At 39.0% G+C, this 24,100-nt stretch overlaps 1 protein-coding gene across 1 annotated transcript; it reads right to left on the bottom strand.

Moving 5' to 3' along the window:
- Positions 1–549: 549 nt before the first annotated feature.
- LOC127648197 (transforming growth factor beta receptor type 3-like) lies at positions 550–17,199 on the bottom strand. The gene is made up of 16 exons (XM_052132779.1): positions 16,952–17,199; positions 15,618–15,795; positions 15,395–15,532; positions 15,005–15,179; positions 13,598–13,766; positions 13,244–13,388; positions 12,958–13,158; positions 10,804–10,920; positions 9,697–9,852; positions 7,348–7,434; positions 6,710–6,928; positions 2,410–2,937; positions 1,151–1,220; positions 968–1,025; positions 749–843; positions 550–621 (listed from the first exon to the last, which is right to left on the bottom strand). The coding sequence occupies exons 1-16, from the start codon at positions 17,197–17,199 to the stop codon at positions 584–586; spliced, it is 2,622 nt and encodes an 873-aa protein (XP_051988739.1). The 3' UTR covers positions 550–583.
- Positions 17,200–24,100: the final 6,901 nt, after the last annotated feature.

Raw genomic sequence — 24,100 nt, 5'->3', positions numbered from 1 at the left:
ATCACACTAAAATCATGTTAACACACATATTGTTTATATCTTGTGGCAATACTTTTGAAATTTTGAGTGATATAACGTTTACAGATAGGCCACATTTATATTATTGTACGTGCATTACTGTAAGCCAGATGTGTTTTTTTTTATTAATTATTTTTATTAGGATCAAGTCGAAATTATTTTCAGTAATCAAAATTATGCCTCAAAAGCTGTCAATTGAGCTTAACTTTTATTAAATATTCCTTTAAAATATCTACAACATCTCAGGACTAATAAGGACACACTATAAATCCAGAAGATAAAATGAGCATTCAGATACACACATATCAGACAGTAAGACCAATAAATACAATTATTCTACATAATATTAAATCAGCAGCAAATACAATCATACGGTTGCACACCTCAGTGCAGTGGTACACCAATAACTTTATACACTTTAGAAATGTCAGCCGCATGTTTATTTCATCTCGTGTCAAGTGTTGGTTTGGTCCAGTGGTGTCGTCGGGTTCCTGAAGCCCGTGTGCTGTGGTCTCCAGGACATGGTCTCTCCAAGGGCACAGATTTGGTGTGAACATTGGGGGCGTTACGCCCCTGGGTCTCTCTGTGTCATTTCACGTCTCCCTAACAACCAATAAAACAAACAAAGACTGTTGTTACTATTGTAGCACTAACAACTTTTGTTAAATACGAATCATGTATTGATACTGTGTTAGCTGATGGTGTGTTGTGAGTGTTTGTGTGTTTGTACCAGTGTTAGTGTAGATGCACCACAGTGCCCCCATCAGACTGACGGCCATCACAAATGCAACAAACACGATCACCAGCACGGCACCCGTGTCTGCTCTACTAGAATCTGAAAATGAACTCAAATTAATAAACAACCCAAATAATTATGAGGAGAGGAAAAACATTTAAATGTCTAATTATAACATTACAAAAATAACAGAATGAGGGAGGCACGGAAGACCTACCGTCAGGTGAGGGACTCTGTCTCGACATCTCAGCGGGCTTTTGAGCAAGTTTACCTAAACACACACACACACACACACACACACACACACACACACACACACACACACACACACACAATTTAAACCAGCTAATACACTACATGTGTTATTGAAGAATCATTACAGTGAGCTGTACTGACCAGCAGGTGGAGCCAGAACCCCAACAGGAGACGTGACCAGTACAGGCCGAGAGAGATTCCTGTACTCACACTGTACAAGAGAGAGATAGGATGAGTTTCATCTCAGATATAGTTAAAAACATTACTTAAATGCAAGGATGGAGATTTGGCTTGAAAATTGGCATTTACACGTTTCCAAAGATCATGGTATAAATAAGGGGCATTCAATATTTTGGCTCTCATCCTCATTTTATTTCTTTCACCAGTTTAAAAATATCACTAACAACTTTTGAGCAGGAAACCTCTGTTTGAGTTGTCATGGAAAACTCTATTATGATATTTCGGGTTCAATACAAGCTCAATCAACAGCATTTGTGGCATAATGTTGATTACCTCAAAATCACATTTCCGCTGGTCGCTTCTTTTCTTAAACCCACCCCCAAAATCTGGGTTCCAGTGAGGCCCTCAAAATGAAAGTGAATGTGGCCAGTCAATAAATGTTAAAATACTCATTGTTTCGGGGCTCTGTGTACCTCAAAGAGTAAAGACGATGACTACCACAGCTAAAGTCGCGAGTTTGAATCCAGGGCGTGCTGAGTGACTCCTGTCAGGTCTCCTAAGCAACCAAATTGGCCCGGTTGCTAGGGAGGGTAGAGTCACATGGGGTAACCTCCTCGTGGTCGCTATAATGTTGTTCTCGCTTTTGGTGGGGCGTGTAGTGAGTCGTGCGTGGATGCTGCGGAGAATAGGGTGAAGCCTCCACACGCACTAGGTCTCCATGGTAACATGCTCAACAAGTCACATGATTAGATGTGCGGATTGACGTCTCAGGCACAGAGGAAACTGAGATTCGTCCTCTGCCACCCAGATTGAGGCGAGTCACCCGGATCGAGGCGAGTCACTCTGCCACCACGAGGACTTAGAATGCATTGGGAATTGGGTTACCCCCCCCTAAAAATACTCACAAATTTCTGTCGAAAGTTATAGCCAATTTTACTGCTTTGTTGCCATGGCGACAAATCAGAATTGTTTTTTTTTTAAATTGACAACTTTTAGTTTTATGAGAAGAATGTTTTTTACATTGTGTATGTTTTAACATAATAAGCTTCACATTTCTGCCCCATTCACTTCCATTGTAAGTTTAACCATTGCTGTCGATAGATCTTAATTTGTTCTGAACCCGGAATATTCTTTTAAGAAGCCTTTCGGGAACACAAAATATCAACTTTATAAACTTTATAAAGTAATTCACACAAAAGTCTATGGCTCATGTGTTGTACCTGTTTAGAAGCAGGTACGTGTGTGAGAGCAGGTATTCGGGGCCCCTGTGGACACACTGTCTGAGCAGTGGCCCCTGAGGACCCCGGATCAGTTTGGGCCCCTGATGCGCACAGACGCAGTGTGCAATGCAGGAACTGAATGGAGTTATTAAAGACAGGTCTGAGGATGAAACTAAAGCGCAGTGTGAGCGCACTCTCTTCCTCAGTGTCCCGCGTTTCTCTCTCCTGTCTCGTCCCGTCCAATCTATCCGTCCCAGCGATGGGTCGTGTGTCTTTAACCCCTCTAATAGGATAAACCGTCTGTCTCCAGCGTGGGAGCAGCTGTCTGTCTGACTGTCTGCTGTCATCATGTTCTGTGCTGTGTGTTATTTTGCTGCGTGTCTCTCTCTCGGTCAGTAAGACAGACGGGTCGGAGGCGCAGGAGTCTGTGATGATGCTCCAGCTGCTGCGAGTCTGTGGATCTGAGAGTGGAGAAACCCAACACACATGCAGCTCGACAGATTCACCTGTGATGCCACTCACTGACACCTGACAGACACACAGAGAGAACTTGTGTTAAAACATTTAAAACAAACATCTAAACATAAGTATTAAACTTCAGTGTGTAAGTCGTCCTGTACCGTTTGTGCTACAGGCATGAATGATACCTCAAATAACGAGTCTTGTTTAGGAGAGGTTTGTTGTTATTTTTAATAAAGATCAGTGATATATTAAAACTCAAATATGCATACAAATAGCACAATGATGTTACACAATAAATAATGTCATGTATGACAGCTAACACATTAAGGTTGAGACGTCCCATGTTAAAATCCCGAATAAGTATGTTTTGCATTTTTCTTTGCATTGTTCATTGATTAACATGAGCTGTACTGTACTCCACTGTTAAAATTAAATTCATCCCTTCAACCTTCAATCAAGTGACTTCAAATCTAATACCAGTATCTGTCTTCAAAACTGGTAATATATATATATATAAATCTGTAACTTAAAATCTAGCACTAAAAATTAAGTACTAAAAATGTGTGATTTCAAATCAAGTACAAAAAAATCTGTAACATCAAATCTAGTACAAAATAAACAAAAAACAATCTGACTTAAAATGTAGTTCTAAATATTGTAAAATCTGACTTCAAATCTAGTAAAAAATCTGTGATTTCAAATATAGTACTAAAAATATGTGATTTCAAATCTAGTTCTAAAAATCTGTGATTTTAAATCTAGTACTAAAAATATGTGATTTCAAATCTAGTTCTAAAAATATGTGATTTCAAATCTAGTACTAAAAATATGTGATTTCAAATCTAGTACTAAAAATCTGTGAATTCAAATCTAGTACTAAAAATCTGTGATTTCAAATCTAGTAAAAAATCTGTGATTTCAAATCTAGTTCTAAAAATATGTGAATTCAAATCTAGTTCTAAAAATATGTGATTTCAAATCTAGTAAAAAATCTGTGAATTCAAATCTAGTACTAAAAATCTGTGAATTCAAATCTAGTACTAAAAATATGTGATTTCAAATCTAGTACTAAAATATGTGATTTCAAATCTAGTTCTAAAAATATGTGATTTCAAATCTAGTACTAAAAATATGTGATTTCAAATCTAGTAAAAAAATCTGTGATTTCAAATCTAGTACTAAAAATCTGTGATTTCAAATCTAGTACTAAAAATATGTGATTTCAAATCTAGTACTAAAAATATGTGATTTCAAATCTAGTTCTAAAAATATGTGAATTCAAATCTAGTACTAAAAATATGTGATTTCAAATCTAGTACTAAAAATATGTGATTTCAAATCTAGTTCTAAAAATATGTGAATTCAAATCTAGTACTAAAAATATGTGATTTCAAATCTAGTTCTAAAAAATATGTGAATTCAAATATAGTACTAAAAATATGTGATTTCAAATCTAGTACTAAAATATGTGAATTTAAATCTAGTACAAAAAATCTGTGATTTCAAATCTAGTTCTAAAAATCTGTGATTTCAAATCTAGTACTAAAAATCTGTGATTTCAAATCTAGTTCTAAAAATCTGTGATTTCAAATCTAGTTCTAAAAATCTGTGAATTCAAATCTAGTAGTAAAATATGTGATTTCAAATCAAGTTCTAAAAATCTGTGAATTCAAATCTAGTAATAAAATATGTGATTTCAAATATAGTACTAAAAATCTGTGAATTCAAATCTAGTAGTAAAATCTGTGATTTCAAATCTAGTACTAAAAATCTGTAAATTCAAATCTAGTACTAAAAATCTGTGATTTCAAATCTAGTACTAAAATCTGTGATTTCAAATCAAGTACAAAAAAATCTGTGACATCAAATCTAGTTCTAAAATTATGTTAATTAAAATCTAGTTCTAAAAATCTGTGATTTCAAATCTAGTAGTAAAATATGTGATTTCAAATCAAGTTCTAAAAATCTGTGAATTCAAATCTAGTAATAAAATATGTGATTTCAAATATAGTACTAAAAATCTGTGAATTCAAATCTAGTAGTAAAATCTGTGATTTCAAATGTAGTTCTAAAAATATGTGATTTCAAATCTAGTACTAAAATTCTGTGATTTAAAATCTAGTTCTAAAAATCTGTGATTTCAAATCTAGTTCTAAAAATCTGTTAATTCAAATCTAGTTCTAAAAATATGTTAATTCAAATCTAGTACTAAAAATCTGTGATTTCAAATCTAGTACTAAAAATCTGTGATTTAAAATCTAGTTCTAAAAATATGTGATTTCAAATCTAGTACTACAAATCTGTGAATTCAAATCTAGTACTAAAAATCGGTGATTTCAAATCTAGTACTAAAAATCTGTGATTTCAAATCTAGTTCTAAAAATCTGATTTCAAATCTAGTTCCAAAAATATGTTAATTCAAATCTAGTTCTAAAAATCTTTGATTTCAAATCTAGTACTAAAAATCTGTGATTTCAAATCTAGTTCTAAAAATATGTGATTTCAAATCTAGTACTAAAAATCTGTGATTTCAAATCTAGTTCTAAAAATCTGTGATTTCAAATCTAGTTCTAAAAATCTGTGATTTCAAATCTAGTTCTAAAAATATGTGATTTCAAATCTAGTACTACAAATCTGTGAATTCAAATCTAGTACTAAAAATCTGTGATTTCAAATCTAGTACTAAAAATCTGTGATTTCAAATCTAGTTCTAAAAATCTGTGATTTCAAATCTAGTTCCAAAAATATGTTAATTCAAATCTAGTTCTAAAAATCTTTGATTTCAAATCTAGTACTAAAAATCTGTGATTTCAAATCTAGTTCTAAAAATATGTGATTTCAAATCTAGTACTAAAAATCTGTGATTTCAAATCTAGTACTAAAAATCTGTGATTTCAAATCTAGTTCTAAAAATCTGTGATTTCAAATCTAGTTCTAAAAATCTGTGATTTCAAATCTAGTTCTAAAAATCTGTGAATTCAAATCTAGTAGTAAAATATTTGATTTAAAATCTAGTACTAAAAATCTGTGAATTCAAATCTAGTACTAAAAATATGTGATTTCAAATCTAGTACTAAAATGTGTGATTTCAAATCTAGTACTAAAAATCTGTGATTTCAAATCAAGTACCAAAAAATATGTGACATCAAATCTAGTACAAAACCAAAAAAACAATCTGACTTAAAATTCAGTTCTAAATATTTTTAAATCTGACTTCAAATCTAGTAAAAAAAATCTGTGATTTCAAATAAAGTACTAAAATCTGTGAATTCAATGAAGTTTAAAAATCTAGTACTATTATTAGAGCATTTAGCCTTAATTGTCATATTTATCCTTCTACACTTATTTAATTATTACATTGTGTTACTTAATTTATTCTTATTGGTAAACGTGTTGCTAGTTGTTTGTTTGCAAGCTTAGATTACTTTGAAATGTTATTTTCACTATATTTGTTTTTATCTCACTTATTTTCTCCATTTACACTGTTGTTATTTTTCATAATATGACCTTTTTGCACAGATCTAAGATACTTTATCCATGCAAACACACAGTTGTTTGTCACACAGCAAGGACAACACTTCAAATGTTGGTATCTCCTGTCCAGTCCACATCTTTTAATCTGCCCTTCACCCCCCCAAATAAAAGACATTCTGTGAAAATCTCCACATAGAGACAAGAGTCTCTGGTCCTTGAGATCTTTAATCACATGAGCTAATGTTTAATATCTGTTTCACCGGCTGCTATCATCTGCTCTGACCTTGAGGAGGCGCCAGAGAGCAAACAACATGAAAACAACCAGAGCTGAATGAAACAGATTAAAAACAAGATAATAACGGACCTGTGTGTAGACACGATCGTATGCTGTGATAACACACGGACCCACGTGTCTCTTCTCGTACGCCTCTGTTACAAACAGCTCCATGGACAGAATTGGAGCTCCGTGGGGCCTCGGTACCCAGGGAGGAGCCGGAGCGAACCACAGCGACTCCTCTGGCCGTGAGGAGGGAGCCGTGTCCACTGGACGCACAGGACTGGGCAGAAAGGACTCACAGCTGATCTGAACAGAGAAAAATAAACGAGAATCCATGATTAACAGCGTTATTCACATTAACACAGTGCGACTCTTTAGTCAGTACTTTGAAGCACATTAGTCGCACTCCTGATCCAAAGGCTGTTCCAAACAGCCGAAAAGATCCTTAATTTTGGCCAAAATGGCGACATCGCACTTGTCCTTTAAGGGAAGGCAATTAGGGAATGCACTGCGATGGGCTCAGTGACAACTAGCATTGTTATTATCTAAATACCAAGTTTGGAGCAGGACGTTAGTATGCAAGCCTTTTTTTCCATTTATAGTTCCATGCCATCAGTTAACTGATTTGATACCAATGTAAAGCATTTTTAAATGTAACTTTAAGTCACTTATGAGGTTTTATTTCAGTTATGCAGCCATAGACAGAGAGTTTGAGTCACACTCACATGAACACTCAGTGGAGAGTCATACATCACATCCCAGTCTGTGTTGTTGTTCCAATCCTCTGAAGGTTTCTGTCTCCAGAGAAACACCTTTACAATATAAAATCACATTAGTAATTTCAATTCAACATATAGTGATACATTTTTAACATTTAAAGTTGCATTTGATGACATTATTTATTGCACTATGAACTAACATGAACTAACAATGAACAATTGTATTTTTATCAACTAACATTGACAAAGATTAATAAATGCTGTAAAAAATTATTGTTTATTGTTAGTTTATGGTACCTCATGCATTAACTAATGTTAACAAATGGAAACTTATTGTAAAGTGTTACCCACATGTTTTAGACTAGATACACACTACATGTCTTTTGAAAATGTTCCCACTTTAAAAATTGTCAATTGATCTACTTGATTCATAACAGTGTGACTCGGGTCATCTGTGTTTGGTGTATGTGTGGCTGGATAAACGTGTCATCTTATCCACACACCCCACACACACACACACAGACACACGCATGCATGCACACACACACACACACGCACACATACAAACATGCATGCACGCACACATGCATGCACGCACGCACGCACACAAACACATGCATGCATGCACACACACATACACGCACACACACACGCATGCACACACGCATGCATGCATGCACACGCACACACACATGCACGCACACACACGCATACATGCACATGCACACACGTGCATGCACACACACGTACACATGCATGCACGCACACACATGCACACACATGCACGCACACACACAAACACATGCATGCATGCACACACACACGTACGCTCACACACACACACACGCATGCACGCACACACACGCATACATGCACATGCACACACGTGCATGCACGCACACATGCATGCACACACACACACACACACACGCACATGCATGCACACACACACATGCATGCACAGGCACACAAACACACACACGCACGCATGCACGCACACACATGCATGCACACGCGCGCACACACGCACACGCGCTCACACACGCATGTCACATGGTCATTTAAGTACATTTGAATTATTGCAATGCATAGTTGCAATAAAATTGTACAGATGCTGCATAACTGCCAAGCGATCCAGTGAGAGCTGAAGGTCACGGACCGATGATGACATGAAGACAACATCATCTGCAAAAAGCAGCGATGAGATCCCCAGCCCACCGAACCGCACACCTTCCCCACCCCGACTACGCCTCGATATCCTGTCCATGAATATCACAAACAGGATTGGTGACAAAGCGCAGCCTTGGCGGAGACCAACCCCCACATGGAATGAACTCGTCTCACTGGATCGCTTGGCAGTCGAGTGTGAAGCAGCTGGGATGAGGATTAGCACCTCTAAATCTGAGGCGATGGTTCTCAGCAGGAAACCGATGGAGTCTGTACTCCAGGTAGGGAATGAGGTTTTGCCCCAAGTGAAGGAGTTCAAGTACCTCGGGGTCTTGTTCACCAGTGAGGGGACAATGGAGCGGGAGGTTGGCCGGAGAATCGGGGCAGAGGGGGCGGTATTGCACTCGCTCTATCGCACCGTTGTCACGAAAGAGAGCTGAGCCGAAGGCAAAGCTCTCGATCTACCGGTCAATTTTGTTCCTACCCTCACCTATGGTCATGAAGGTTGGGTCATGACCCGAAAGAACTAGGTCAGCGAGTACAAGCTGCCGAAATGGGCTTCCTCAGAAGGGTGGTGGGCTTCTCCCTTAGAGATAGGGTACGGAGCACAGTCATCCGCGAGGAGCTCGGAGTAGAGCCGCTGCTCCTTTGCGTTGAAAGGAGTCAGTTGAGGTGGTTTGGGCATCTGGTAAGGATGCCCCTGGCCGCCTCCCTAGGGAGGTCTTTCAGGCACGTCCAGCTGGGAGGAGGCCTCGGGAAGACCCAGGATTAGGTGGAGAGATTACATCTCCACACTGGCCTGGGAAGGCCTCGGGGTCTCCCAGTCAGAGTTGGTTAATGTGGCTCGGGATAGGGAAGTTTGGGGCCCCCTGCTGGAGCAGCTGCCCCCGCGACCCAACTTCGGATAAGCGGTTGAAGATGGATGGATGGATGGAGATGCTGCATAACAGAACTCTTCATTTATACAATCAGAGCATTTCTAAATTCTGCACAATGCTGACTCTTCATTATAAGAACACCAGCGTTATTAAGTTCATTCATATTAATTATGATTATTACGACTCTGAGATTTAAACTCATTCAGTTTCATTGTAGTGTGTCTTATTGTCCTAACAACAACAGCACATTTGTGTTGTTAAATAAGGTCAAATAGCAATATTCTGACTGTGAATGAATAACATCTCTCACTGTGTTTGTGTAATGAACTAGTCTGTTCACTCCATCAGTCTCTCCCTCCGTCCCACAGGAAATGACGGGGAAAACCAAAAGGAAGTGGCTCCCGTTAAACTCCGCCTGACAGCCTCGATCCCGCAGAGTCACAGTCGCCACCGCTGAAGACAGAGTCTGTGTGTGCGTACAAAATAATGGCATTTATTTTAGAGTGAACGCTTGTACTAGTCAAGTTTGTAATTGCATTGAATGTGTATTTAAGTGTTTTTATTTGTTTTTGAAACATTTATGCCTAAAACAAGTGGGAAAATGTGCCACTGCCACAAGATGAATGACTTTTATATTCAAGATACATCTGGAAACAAGATCTTACTTTAAAGATGTCTAAATATGTGAACTGGAAGACATGACAAGGAGACTGGTCAAAGCTGAAGTGTGTCATTTCTGAGCCACCGTTTCCACCCAATAGCACAAACAAACATTTCATTTCAGAGAGTCAATGTTGTTGTGTGGGGCTGGACGGGTTGCTCAAAACAAGCAATTTTCATAGTGCCACAGAGAAACAGTGTTTACAGTTTTCGAGAAAATTAACCTTCGATTTGTTAAGATATGGCGTTTGAGCACTCCAAGCACTTGTTTCAATGAAAATTTTTTATTTTTAAAAGTCTTAGAAGTAATCATATAGCCCCATTTTATTATATGATTTCAAGTTAAATATAAATAAATGACTATTTAAGGTGTAGGTCTGTATCTGTCATAGCATACGTTCAAGAAGTATGACAATTGCTTATCATAATAATCGCAGTTATTGTCAGCCAAATTTCATAATGGTGACAGGCCTGGCTGTAATGGCCTCTGAGTACTTACGGAGCTGTGGAGTGAACAACAAGGGGTCCGAGAACAAAATAATGTGAAGAGGACCAAAAAAGAAACTAGGTCCTCTTTTAAGTCCACTTACACTGTGAACATCAAAAGCACTGAGGTCATTTGCAGCTTGTTCCTTTCTGGTTCACTTTAACCGAACTAAGTTTGGTTTAATTAAAACGTACTACATGTGAAACCACACTTCAGCTTGAGTTGCAGTGTAGTTAGATGTTTACATGTTTAAGTGTGTATGTTGGTCACCTGTAGCATCTGTATATCCATGGTAACCGTAAGATCTCCGTTGTCACAGCGACAGGTGAGCGCCTCTCTGCCTCTATCTGCTGTTAAATCCTCCTGACTCGACCACTGCGGCCGGCGCTCTGAATGAGCAAGATGCAGCGCAACAACTCAAGTCTTGAGACGTGTTTAGAAAACATGCAGTTCTACACATATACAGTATATTATGCAATATTATTATTTTTTTAATAAAATTAATTACATATTGTGCTAATTAATAAAATCAATTGCAATTAATCACATACTGTACATAAACATTTGCAAAAAAGCCCTAGAAAAAAATTACAAAATGATTTGATATATACATAAATAAAATCATAATGATAATTAAAATTAGCTCTGTTAATCGATTTAAATTGAATAAATTACATGAGATAATTAATTTCATGGTGTGCTGATTAATTAATAATTTTAATCACAATTAATTGCATTTGCTGAGATTGCTCCCAAATAAAAATGATTCAGTAAAGAATGATAAAATAAATAAAAGTTATATTTCATTTTTTTTTATATAAAATTAAATAAATATAATAATTCTGATATTTCAAATACATTATTATGGCAGACAAGGAAAGCATTGATTAGGCAATACAAAAAGGGTCTTTTGAAGGCAATAATTTGATTATTTCCATTTTAATAAACACAATGAACAATCTGTCCGAGGTAGACTTGTTATAGACCTTATTCAATCTAGCGGCATCTTTGATTTTTAATGGGAATGATAACGAGGCTGTGAGGGATAGACTTACTGTATCTTCAATGGCACGAACGAGATCACATCTGAGTTCTTTATATACTGATTATTCTTGGACAGATATTTTATCAAAGTTTTGTCCACGGAATGATCCAAAAACACTTTAAACTGCAGTACAGCCCATTGAAGAGACTGTACATCTATCCCGCACAGACTTGTTGTCATTCCCATTCAAAATCAAAGATGGCACCCGTGTGAATAAGGTCTATAAGGGCTTTTCTAGGAACGCGTCATTGAACACATGCATCAGATTACGTTGCGTCCCATCACAAACAGAGTTTTTAGGTCGCTGTGTCGAGTTTAACGTAGTTTGAAACATCACGAGATCTCAGCATCCAGAGATGCGTACGGTCCAGTTGTGTTTGATCTCAAGAATGTGTTCTCATCTTGTGCTGTCTGCTGTCAGTGAGTCTTGTTTTTGTTGCCTGTTCAGCTGGAGTTGCACTTACTGCCCCCTGCTGAACAAGACTAGTAAAACACGAAGGTGAAAATACCTCATTATGGTCCGGGAGCATGATTAATTGCGTAATTTTTTAACACGTTATTTTTTAACCTGACAGCCCTCATTTTTGTGAATACAGCCATTGTTTGCGCATATGCCCAGATATAGCGCAAACACTCCCATTCACAGTCAGTACAAAATTGCATTTAGATTAAGTGCTCTCATGCAATTTGAATATGATGTAGTGCATGTTCATAGCACAAACCCAGGGCTGGACTGGGATGAGAAATCAGCCCGGGACTTGTTGTTTGGGGGTGGGGGGGGGGTGTTCGTTGTCCTTTTCTGCATATCGCGGCACCGTTTTGTCGTCCATTCTGAATAATGCGGTGGCTCATTTGAGATTATCGTGGCCCATTCGGCATGTTTCTCGGCTGTCCCGGCCCACTCGGTTATCCAGATGGCCAGTCCGCCCCCTGATCAGCCCCAAAGTGTGTCAGCCCACCTGATTGCCAGATCACCAGTCCAGCCCTGCACAAACAACTGTGCCTAAATCAGAGCTCTGCTTTTAAAAAATGCTACGCTCCTGTGCAAATGGTGCAACTGTCGAAGACGTCCTTCTAGGGCATGTTTACAAACAGCACTGACAGATGCATAAACACATTCAGTGTGAACGATATTATATTTTTAGTGAGCATGTTACAATGCATTATGGTCTTTTTTCACAAAGGACACGTGCAATGTTGAAAAAAATGAGGTACTTTAGGTATATTATTGAAAATTCTGTATTTGATTTACTAATGTCAGCACTTACTCCATTTTGGTGCAGGAAAATGCCTTTTTATTGTGGATGAGAGGCGTAAACGTAGACAAATCTATGCATTTTCAAAAGACAATATGTTAATGAGGACATGGCCTTGGAAACGCACTCACCTGTTCCACCCGCCTTTAACTGGATTACAAAGCGATTGGCTAAATCAGACTCTGTGTATGAGGTCACTTGGGGAAAGCCATTCTGATCGGCCCATTCTAGGAGGTCGGGCGTGCTGAGAAGTTCAGAGGCTATGGTGCTGGTCATGGTGAGGTCAGGGGTCCGAGAGTATGGTAGACTCACACTGTTGGCCGACTGAGAGAGTTAAACAAACCCTTTAATAACGTGTCAATGAGGCGTTTGGAAAGCAGACAGGTTACAGATAGTTAAGATGCCTTACATAGACCCTGATGTGACCTCTGACCTCTGGAGCCACCAAAGCCCAGTTCACTGAAACTGCACTGCTGAGAACCAGAACGATCATGTGATATCCTGAATCAACCACCGGAGGCAGCAGAGAGACAGACACCTCCACCTGCAGCGAGCTGAGAGAGAGACAGACAGGGTTTGTCTACGTGATTTTGACTTCACAACCACAAAGTAATATTCTATTACTTTTTCAGGCCTTCAAAAACAAAAAAATAAAGGTATTAAAAATATATGTTTATTTTGAGGTTTCCCAACACCGTGGGAACCCTTATGCCACCAGGTTCATTATAAGTCTCAATTCAGGAAGTTTGGGAAGTGAACTCACCTGCACAGTCCCGACCCTGACGACCACAGTCTGATGACATGCACTTCTGCATTAGTGCGTTCACCGGATGGCATGCAGCCATGCACTTCCTGTTCCTGTGTCTCTGAGGCCAGATAATTCTGAGACAGAAAGAGAGACTGCAGACGACACTCGTTCGGCATGCTGGGATCTGTGGGCCAATATAAAGCACAAGCCAATAAACAACAATATAAATATGAAATGGCTTGATGTGTGCTTTTATATCCCATGTTAAAGGGAAAATGTACCCCCTAAAATGAACATTCTCATCATTTACTCACCCTCATGATATCCCAGGTGTAGATGACTTTCTTTTGAACACATTTGAAGAAATATAGTAAATTATGTCAGCTCAGAAGTTCCTTATAATACAAGTGGATGGTGATCAGACTACTGAAGCTCCAAGAATCACACACAGTCAGCATAAACGTCATCCATACGACTCCAGCGGTTCAATTAATTAATTTGCATTGGCATGTTATAGACGTGATCTCACATTCTCTTTTCGGTTGAGACATCCAGGATGAGCACACAAATGCACCATTATGAGTAAAGAAACAAATAAATACAGATCTAAACCAAAACCAACCAAGTTTCTGTTTAGAGTTCCTCCATCTCACGTGTAAACAGCACTGCTGCTCTTCTGGGTGTGTCGCACGTGCATCAGTTCTTGTGTGAACATGCCAACATGATCACACAAGAGGCAGCAAGGGGCGGCTGTGGCTCAGGTGGTAGAGCGGGTCGGCTACTAATCGCAGGGTTGGTGGTTCGATTCTCGGCCCACGTGACTCCACATGCCGAAGTGTCCTTGGGCAAGACACTGAACCCCAAGTTGCTCCCAATGGCAGGCTAGCGCCTTGCATGCAACTCTGCCATCATTGGTGTGTGAAACCCGCTTAAAAAAGTTCATAAATATTTTTATTTTTGCACCAAAAGCGATCATATCATTTTAGAAAACATTAGTTTAACAACTGGAGTCGTATAGATGATGTTTATGCTGACTGTCTGTGGTTTTTGGAGCTTCAAAGGACTAGTCACCATCCACTTGCATTATAAGGACCTACTGAGCTGAGATATTTAACTATATGTGTTCTGCAGAAGAAAGAAAGTCATACACACCTGGGATATCATGAGGGTGAATAAATAATGAGGGAATTTTCATTTTTGGGTGAACTAACCCTTTTATTTATTAAAAGTATTTCCTATTAAAAACAGGAAGTTTGGGTGGGACATATTAAAGGGCTCGTCCCATTTATGAAGTCTATATATTAAAAAAGGCTTTCATGACATCTTATGTTATTAAATGGGCCCTGGATCACATTTGCAAATTGTATTAAAAGACATTCTACATTTCTTTACTGATTGTATTTGTATTTGTAGAGGTCTCACCCTCTCCCAGACGCAGGTAGACACGGTTGGCCCTTACAGTGTGTGTGAGGGAGGAGATCGTGGCGTGCCGCTGTAGAATCCAGCGCAGCAGAACTCGCGGACGCTGCGGCAGAGACGACACCTGCGTCACTCGAATGGACATGCTCGCAGACTCCGCCGTGGAGTTCAGAGACACCTAGAAAATGTCGGACCAATGAGATTCACTGCAGGCAGGACTCCCCTTACAAAAATAGAGAGTTCTGGCAAACTTGTTACAAACTTGCCGCGAATGAGCTTTGTGGCAAACTCTATCGGTGAAGAGCTGCAAACTGCTGCCAAACATTTGCAGTGAATCGCAAGCTAAATTTAAGTTACTTGTCTTATGACTACGGGATATGGCATCACACACACCTGCACAAGCACGTTAATGTTGTGCGGCAGTCCTTCGTTTTCTATCACCCAGCGCGCGGGATGCTGGGAACTCAACACCAGAATCACCGGGCGGTTGACGGGACGAGACAGGGCCAGAGGTCTCAGTACCACAGTTACCTGGAGACAGGACAGGTTAATGTGCACACGCCAACAGGATGTTTATAAAGATGGACGGATGAATGAGTGGACAGACTTGCTGTACCTGTGTGTTCGAGGCTTTGCCCACTGAAATCACATGGGTCTCTTTAGGTCCGCCCTCTCTGGCCGCACAGCCCATTCCCACCTCGAAGCGCTCCAGCTGAGCGTGCACAGGATGCAGCGCCCCCACAGGCCACATAGAGCACTGCAGCTCCTTGCTAGACACTGACAAACACAAAATACTACAGATTACATGCACAAAAATAAAATCACAGTCTTTTTGTATTTTTGTAAAGCCTTTTGTGTTCTGAGTGACCCTGTTGTAATTTTAAGGTTACCTGCAGTTCCAACCCTAGCCAGCAGGAGGCAGAATAGAGCACAACAGTGCAACATCCTCCAGCGCTTGAAAGACTCCAGACAGAAGAGTTCCTACTTTGAGGTACTAAATGATAAATGGATGGATAGAAAAAGAGAGAGATTAAGTACATACAAACAAGTCAGTGACAGTTTTCTAATGAAGAGAAAAACATGGAGATGAACCTGAATGAACTGAACTGATGTTTTTATTTCTGTTTTATTTGGACTGTGTGTTTATTCCCTCGTTCCTGCTGTCTCTTTAACAGATTTCAATCACTCCAACATGCTACTAACATACTGTTTATTGACTTTATTTTGTTTAGAGACATTACAAATTATTATTGTTATTATTAGTATTTTAAAATGTCTTTATATTTAGCAATTAAATAATAATTTTTGTTTGCATTTTTAAAGAGGAAGGCAATGTAAACAGACTTGTATTGTACTGTAAAGGCAAATATTTTTTATTATAACATCAGACATACATGTTATTACCATGTTATGTTATATCATCATCATCATTATTATTATATGATATATAATACATCATTATAATCATTAAAGTGAGAAAATAACTCACTATGTTTTTTCACAGCAATGCAACAAAAATGATATTGGCCAGATTTTGTGCCCTCCACCCGCCATGCTGATTTTCCTTTATAATGAGTGCAGAACAACATTATAGGCTACTTTTAAATGAAGAAAACAGTACTAGAGATGCCACAAATAAATAAATAAGCTTTACCCCAAATATAAATAATTTAAAACGTAATTAAATGTTATCTTTGCAGGCATAATACACTGCAGGAAAATGGCTAAGAAGCCGTCAGATATCAAATACACACTTTAAATATATTAATAAATTAAATTGATTTAATATAATTACTGATTAAATGAATGAAACTTTTTGAGTGCATTTATTGATCTGAACTGAGACTAAGACAGAACAAATACATTTTAATTAATGAAATGTTTAATTTTAAGTTTAAGTTATATAAATATCTAATAATGACATATCTAATATCGACCTCCAAAACTCACCTGTGGCGCGTCTTGGAGCCAAATGACATCACTGACGCACCGTTCAGCCGCGTGTCTCGTGGACAGGACAGGACCAGAGTGTGGACTGACACCGGGACAAACAGTGTAACAGTCCCGCTGAGGTCGTATCGGTCGATCCGTGTCTTTTGACCGGGTGCGAAAAGTTCGTGTGAGCTGATGTAGTTCGGAGGGGGGCGGGAGATGCGCGTTCTGGAGATGCGCGTTCTGGAGATGCGCTCTCTACCCATGAGGGAAACAGATTGAGATACGAGCATCAAAGACGCTTATAAAAATGATTAAAGCAGATCATTCACAAAACACACAAATGTGTAAATCTCAACTTTCTCTTTCAGCTTTGAAAGAGAAAGTTGAGATTTTAAACACATTTGTGTGTTTTTGTGAATGAGTCTGCTTTTAAAATAACATTTTTAATCAGACAAAGATGTCGCAGTATCACGGTAAGTTATCAAAATTAATTCAAAATAGTACTTTGTCATGCACTTTGTAATGGCAGTAGGAATGATTGCCATAATGATTCGGTACAAGGTTAATCAAAGAACATTATGCATGGCAGTGCCAAAGCACATGGTCTGGGTAATAAAACCATAAATCTTTCAGCTGATTGTTTCTGCAAGTCCTTTGTGTGTTATGATGGATAAATACAGAAAAGTGGCGTCTCATTTGTGCCCCTAATAATCCAACTGAACACTCGTCTATATCAATGGCTTGTTAGTGACAGGAAAAATTATTCATCTCATCTACTGATTGACTTTTCCAATTAAACCAGTGCTTTGCTTATTAGTTTGTTTTTGGGCATAGTGACATATTTAATTGGATAAAATGATCTTTTGACAGGAGTTTGGGTGAGGATTGGGCGGAAAGTTCTACTGAAGCTTTTAATGCTGAGCAGAATTCCAAAATATTGCCCAGCTGAATAAAAAACAAGTCTTTCTAGCAAGTCAGCCCACTGTCGGCCATCTTCGGAACGCTCTCGGGAGGTTATTTCCAGTCATGCCAATGCAGCTCTTGTCTACTTGAATGGAGAAAGACCAAAATCTCAAAAACGGTTGTTCAAGATTACGATCAAAGAAGATATTTCAAATCAGCAATAAAATTTGACAACACTGGAATCATAGAATTGTGCTTCTTTACCTCATATTACGCTAAAAGATGCAATTCTCCATGCTTGAATAGCTAATGCGCATGCGCGTTCTCCAGTTGATTGACATGTTGATTGGCTCTAGGGGTCTTACTGGGGAAACGAATGTGGGTGGGACTTCTGCCGGAAGTTGTTCTACAACATTCCCCAACTCTGGCTGCAGTCATTTTAGACCCTGGTAATAAGACGCGTTTCGGATGATCCAATCGCTAATGGTCAGTGCTAAATGTAGTTGTAAATGGGAGCAAAATGTTTTGTGATTGGACCCCAAAACAAACAAATATAGAGGTAGTCAAAAACCACATTGCATTTGAGGTATAAATCACCGTCCTGATGCGTCCACGGATGGAAGCTATAGCACCACCTCTCACCAGTCAATCACGCCCGAACAAAAGTTTGAAACATACATGCGTATTTAAAAGGAAATAACCGTCTGAGCCGAAAACTTGAAAAAGCAATTACATACCCAAGTATGAGGACTTCATAGATCTTTCTCAGTGTGTTTGATTTTGGCCCCGGGGCCAATTATCTCAAAGGACCCCCCTCCAAAATTTTGTTGATGGGTTTTCGAGAGGAGGGATCGCCAAACTACATTACACAACCTTTTCAGCCCAAACCCCCCCCCCCCCAGTCAAGGGCCTCTGGTAGTCAAGGGCCCTTGGGCACTGGTCCAATTGGCCCGGTTGGTAATACATCTTTGGTTTAGTAACACACTGATATAGTGATTGATGTCCACGTGAAATCATAGAATGCTCCTCAAAATCCCAACAGGACAATGAAAGAATGAATGGACGTACGCCGCAACAACAGCAGTGTTCACTTGACCATGGAAGTACGCCCATATTTCTCGATAAGCATCCCGGGATGAAGGAAAATGGTGGATACACTTTGAACATTGGCAAAATCTTTCCAGCATGTCAGTCCATTGTTGACCATCTTTGGAACTAAAAGGTGATTGGCTCTTTTACCTGTGAGGCGGGACTTCCTTCTATACCCATTGACCATTGGGCACTCAGAGCTCCTTGGTTAGGCATTTCAGTTTCTCCCATTCATTTTAATAGTAGTGGCCCATCTCTGCTAAATATCTCTGATAAAAACTCAACCATGTCCTCCATTAAACAAAACAAGGTATATTAACTTCCTACATTGTATTGGTTAAAACATAGTTTCATGGCAGCCTTTTTCAAAGTAGATTGACTGGTTTGTTTTAATGTCCTGAGAGCTAAGCTAGTACCGAATTACCATCAAAAGTAGGATTTCAAGGTTTGTGTTTATCTACCATTAGATTTGTGGCATTAGATTTAACTTTGGATTTTCGCCAACATTTCTTGCTACAGTCAACATTCTGAGAGGAGACAACTGAATGCCTGAATGCTGATTGGCTTTGGAGGACTCAGACTTCAAGTTGAAAACAGAAGTGATACGGAGAAAGAGAGAGACAGACAGATTCAGAAAGGGTGTAAACAAGTCTACCCGCTATGAAAGAGTGGTCAGTTCAGTGAGTGAGTGAAAGCCAGACATGGCGGTTATCTTCACCTTGAGCAGAAATGTGGCGGAACAGAGAGCTCCTGTCTGCAGATGAGCAGATTATTACACTGAAGCAAACAGCAAGGAAGTCTGTAATGAATCTCGAAAGTTAACACAGCACAGTACTTACAGGTTTGGATTTGTGATTTGAACAACCCTACAATTATTCAGCACTGGCGCGTAACTCAGAGAAGTGTGGCTTTACTTAGCAATCAGACTTATGATACCTGGCAGACGACAAAAGAGGCAAACAAAATAATTAATCTGAATCTAAATTTAAACTGAAAGACTTGGGCCATTAAGCATATATTTAGAAAATATCCAGAACAAAAAAAAAGGAAAACGGCTTAGCAACACACTATTGACCAGTCAGAACACCTCAGCAACTGCACAGCAATGACTAACAACCATTAAAACACTTTAGGAACTGAACAGCAGTGCACTAAAAACCAATATCAACACCACTTAGGAAAGCTCATACAACAACGCACAACACACTAGGATCATGACATGTAAGCACCTGTTTTTTCTTTGAACATTTTTAAATCTAGTAGCAAACCATTTGCAAGTCCACAAAATAAAGATCCTTTCAACATAAAGGTTGATGCTTTATCCTCATCAAAGAATTCTCCGGCTTCCTTGACCAGTTTGGATGAAGAATGAAATATGTTAGAGATTTCTCTTTTATCGTTTAATCAAAAATGTGCAAGGATGCTCTTTTGAACTCAATGATCAGCTCAAAGCGTAATATGTGGAACTAGAACTCTGCAGAATATTTGATGTAAAGAAACCCCAGAGTGCACCTGAGCCTTCAGAACAAACCAAACCAAACCGTGCAACCCCCACTCCGAACGAGACAAGAATAAACAAAATAAACCTGGTAGCAGCTGGTCATTTAGTGCAATTATTGAGAGATGTTTTGAAACAGCATGCAATTTGATCTCTGTGGCTATAAAATAGTCTAGACTTAAGTGTAGTCTGAGTATGTTTAATTATGGAATTTTAGATATCATGGTTCGGTATCATTTGAACCCATGTGCTTTCTGTCTGGCTCATCATAAACTACCAGTTCAAATATCAGAACAGGAAAAATAAATGTTGAAATGGGTTAAGTTAAGTGATTTTATGACTCTATGAGTAAGTTCTATAGGAGCAGGTAGTAGTCTGATAGTTAAGTTCTATAGGGGCTGGTAGTAGTCTGATGGTTAAGTTATATAGGGGCAGGTAGTAGTCCGATAGTTAAGTTCTATAGGGGCTGGTAGTAGTCTGATAGTTAAGTTATATAGGGGCAGGTAGTAGTCCGATAGTTAAGTTCTATAGGGGCTGGTAGTAGTCTGATAGTTAAGTTCTATAGGGGCTGGTAGTAGTCTGATAATTAAGTTCTATAGGGGCTGGTAGTAGTCTGATAGTTAAGTTCTATAGGGGCTGGTAGTAGTCTGATAGTTAAGTTCTATAGGGGCTGGTAGTAGTCTGATAGTTAAGTTCTATAGGGGCTGGTAGTAGTCCAATAGTTAAGTTCTATAGGGGCTGGTAGTAGTCTGATAGTTAATTTCTATAGGTGCTGGTAGTAGTCTGATAGTTAAGTTCTATAGGTGCTGGTAGTAGTCTGATAGTTAAGTTCTATAGGGGCTGGTAGTAGTCCGAAGTTAAGTTCTATAGGGACTGGTAGTAGTCTGATAGTTAAGTTATATAGGGGCTGGTAGTAGTCTGATAGTTAAGTTCTATAGGTGCTGGTAGTAGTCTGATAGTTAAGTTATATAGGGGCTGGTAGTAATCTGATAGTTAAATTCTGTAGGGGCTGGTAATAGTCTGATAGTTAAGTTCTATAGGCGCAGGAAGTAGTCTGATAGTTAAGTTCTATAGGGGCTGGTAGTAGTCCTATAGTTAAGTTATATAGGGGCTGGTAGTAGTCTGATAGTTAAATTCTGTAGGGGCTGGTAGTAGTCTGATAGTTAAGTTCTATAGGCGCAGGAAGTAGTCTGATAGTTAAGTTCTATAGGGGCTGGTAGTAGTCCGATAGTTAAGTTCTATAGGGGCTGGTTGTAGTCTGATAGTTAAGTTCTATAGGGGCTGGTAGTAGTCAGATAGTTAAGTTCTATAGGGGCTGGTAGTAGTCTGATAGTTAAGTTCTATAGGTGCTGGTAGTAGTCTGATAGTTAAGTTCTATAGATGCTGGTAGTAGTCTGATAGTTAAGTTCTATAGGGGCTGGTTGTAGTCTGATAGTTAAGTTCTATAGGGGCTGGTAGTAGTCTGATAGTTAAGTTCTATAGGGGCAGGTAGTAGTCTGATAGTTAAGTTGTATAGGGGCTGGTAGTAGTCTGATAGTTAAGTTATATAGGGGCTGTAGTAGTCTGATAGTTAAGTTCTATAGGGGCTAGTAGTAGTCTGATAGTTAAGTTCTATAGGGGCTAGTAGTAGTCTGATAGTTAAGTTCTATAGGGGCTGGTAGTAGTCTGATAGTTAAGTTCTATAGGGGCTGTAGTAGTCTGATAGTTAAGTTCTATAGGGGCTGTAGTAGTCTGATAGTTAAGTTCTATAGGTGCTGGTAGTAGTCTGATATTTAAGTTCTATAGGGGCTGGTAGTAGTCTGATAATTAAGTTCTATAGGGGCTGGTAGTAGTCTGATAGTTAAGTTCTATAGGGGCTGGTAGTAGTCTGATAGTTAAGTTCTATAGGGGCTGGTAGTAGTCTGATAGTTAAGTTCGATAGGGGCTGGTAGTAGTCTGATAGTTAAGTTCTATAGGGGCTGGTAGTAGTCTGATAGTTAAGTTCTATAGGGGCTGGTAGTAGTCTGATAGTTAAGTTCTATAGGGGCTGGTAGTAGTCTGATAGTTAAGTTCGATAGGGGCTGGTAGTAGTCCGAAGTTAAGTTCTATAGAGACTGGTAGTAATCTGAAGTTAAGTTCTATAGGTACTGGTAGTAGTCTGATAGTTAAGTTCTATAGGGGCTGGTAGTAGTCCGAAGTTATGTTCTATAGGGACTGGTAGTAGTCCGAAGTTAAGTTCTATAGGGACTGGTAGTAGTCTGATAGTTAAGTTCTATAGGGGCTGGTAGTAGTCCGAAGTTACGTTCTATGGGGCTGGTAGTAGTCCGAAGTTAAGGATGTTGATTGTAAATCCTACCGGTTGAGTCCCAAATGCAGGAGCTCTGAAATCACAAGCCTGCTCTGTCATCTTGGGCGGCGCTAGAGGTGGGCTACTGGAGCTTGAGCCTCCAAATGTTTTTATCATGTATGGATTTCAAAAGTAGCATACGATACTAAAATATATTTCAATTAGGGATGGGACAATACATTCAATTTCTGTATATCGTGAACCCAAAAAATTATGAACCATATCGAGGCAAAACTCGATATTTTGAAATTTGAAACATTGTTTTCTGTCCATGTGATCATAAATTAAATGAAACGTCAAGTATCATAATCCCAATGGATGATTTAATATCATTGTTTTCACTGTTGCTGCATGTTCATCTCCCATTTGTATTTGAAATATATACAGTTGTAGACTGGGACATTTTCATCTCTGTATTATTTACATTGCATTCGTTAGCAACTCATGAGTGAATGCTTCCCCAATCATTGCACTCAAACCCCAAGGATATAACCCCATGTTGACAACAATTAAACAACAGATTTTCTGTAATTGGACTCTGGGATGGAAATGTTTCTTTATTTGAAATTTTGTCATGGATTTTGGTGGCGTAGTTGGCTAAAGCACATAACTGGTAATCAGAAGGTTGCTGGTTTGATACCCACAGCCACCACCATTGTGTCCTTGAGTAAGGCACTTAACTCCAGGTTGCTCTGGGGGGATTGTCCCTGTAAGAAGGGCTCTGTAAGTCGCTTTGGATAAAAGCGTCTGCTAAATGCATAAATGTAAATGTAAATCATTATCATTGCTCATACTCTGCTAAATCTTTACTCAGAATACAATTTTTTTCTCTTTTTTTGTGACATGCTGTATACCCCTGTCTTGCTCTAATGCTCTTTAATTTTTTAATGTACTCTTGTTTGTACTATATTCTTGCAATAAAAAAAAATACTTTTACTCTGTGAAGTGCTTTTTGCTCGGCCACTGCCATTGTGGATGTTGTTTTACGCTACAAAGTGAAGCTTCCTCTGTACGAACATGGAAGTGTGGTAAAGGCCTATACCCTGACAGTAGGCTTGCCAACTTTTCCCGCAAAGATGCGAGAAGCTGAGCATTTTGAGCAGTTCAATATGGGACATGATACCTTCAATACGGGGCATTTAGCCGTTGGACCAGGGGGTGTGGTTCACCTCTAGTGTCGCACTACATGAGTTTTGGACAATATATGGGAAGACCTAGCTAATATGGGACAGTTAGCAACCCTAACATCTGACATCGACTCCAATCTGCAAATTCAAATGTGTTTTGTTTATTTATTTGGATCCCCATTAGCTATGCCCAAGAGCACCGCTAGTCTTCCTGGGGTCCA

This window comes from Xyrauchen texanus, chromosome 8 (assembly GCF_025860055.1).
Source record: "Xyrauchen texanus isolate HMW12.3.18 chromosome 8, RBS_HiC_50CHRs, whole genome shotgun sequence".
NCBI classification, from domain to species: Eukaryota; Metazoa; Chordata; class Actinopteri; order Cypriniformes; family Catostomidae; genus Xyrauchen; species Xyrauchen texanus.
The sequence above is the reverse complement of the archived record's forward strand: the minus strand, read 5'-3'. Positions and strand labels throughout refer to the sequence as shown.

What these genes read in the sequence shown, in the direction of transcription:
- LOC127648197 (XM_052132779.1), bottom strand. Translation starts at nt 17,199, where the DNA reads ATGGGTAGAGAGCGCATCTCCAGAACGCGCATCTCCAGAACGCGCATC. An exon ending in CGGGTGGAACAGGTGAGTGC is followed by an intron (nt 10,921 to 12,957) that starts GTTTCCAAGGCC and finishes GCTCATTCAGAG; the next exon opens with CGCCGGCCGCAGTGGTCGAG. An exon ending in GGTTCTGGCTCCACCTGCTG is followed by an intron (nt 1,026 to 1,150) that starts GTCAGTACAGCT and finishes GTGTGTGTTTAG; the next exon opens with GTAAACTTGCTCAAAAGCCC.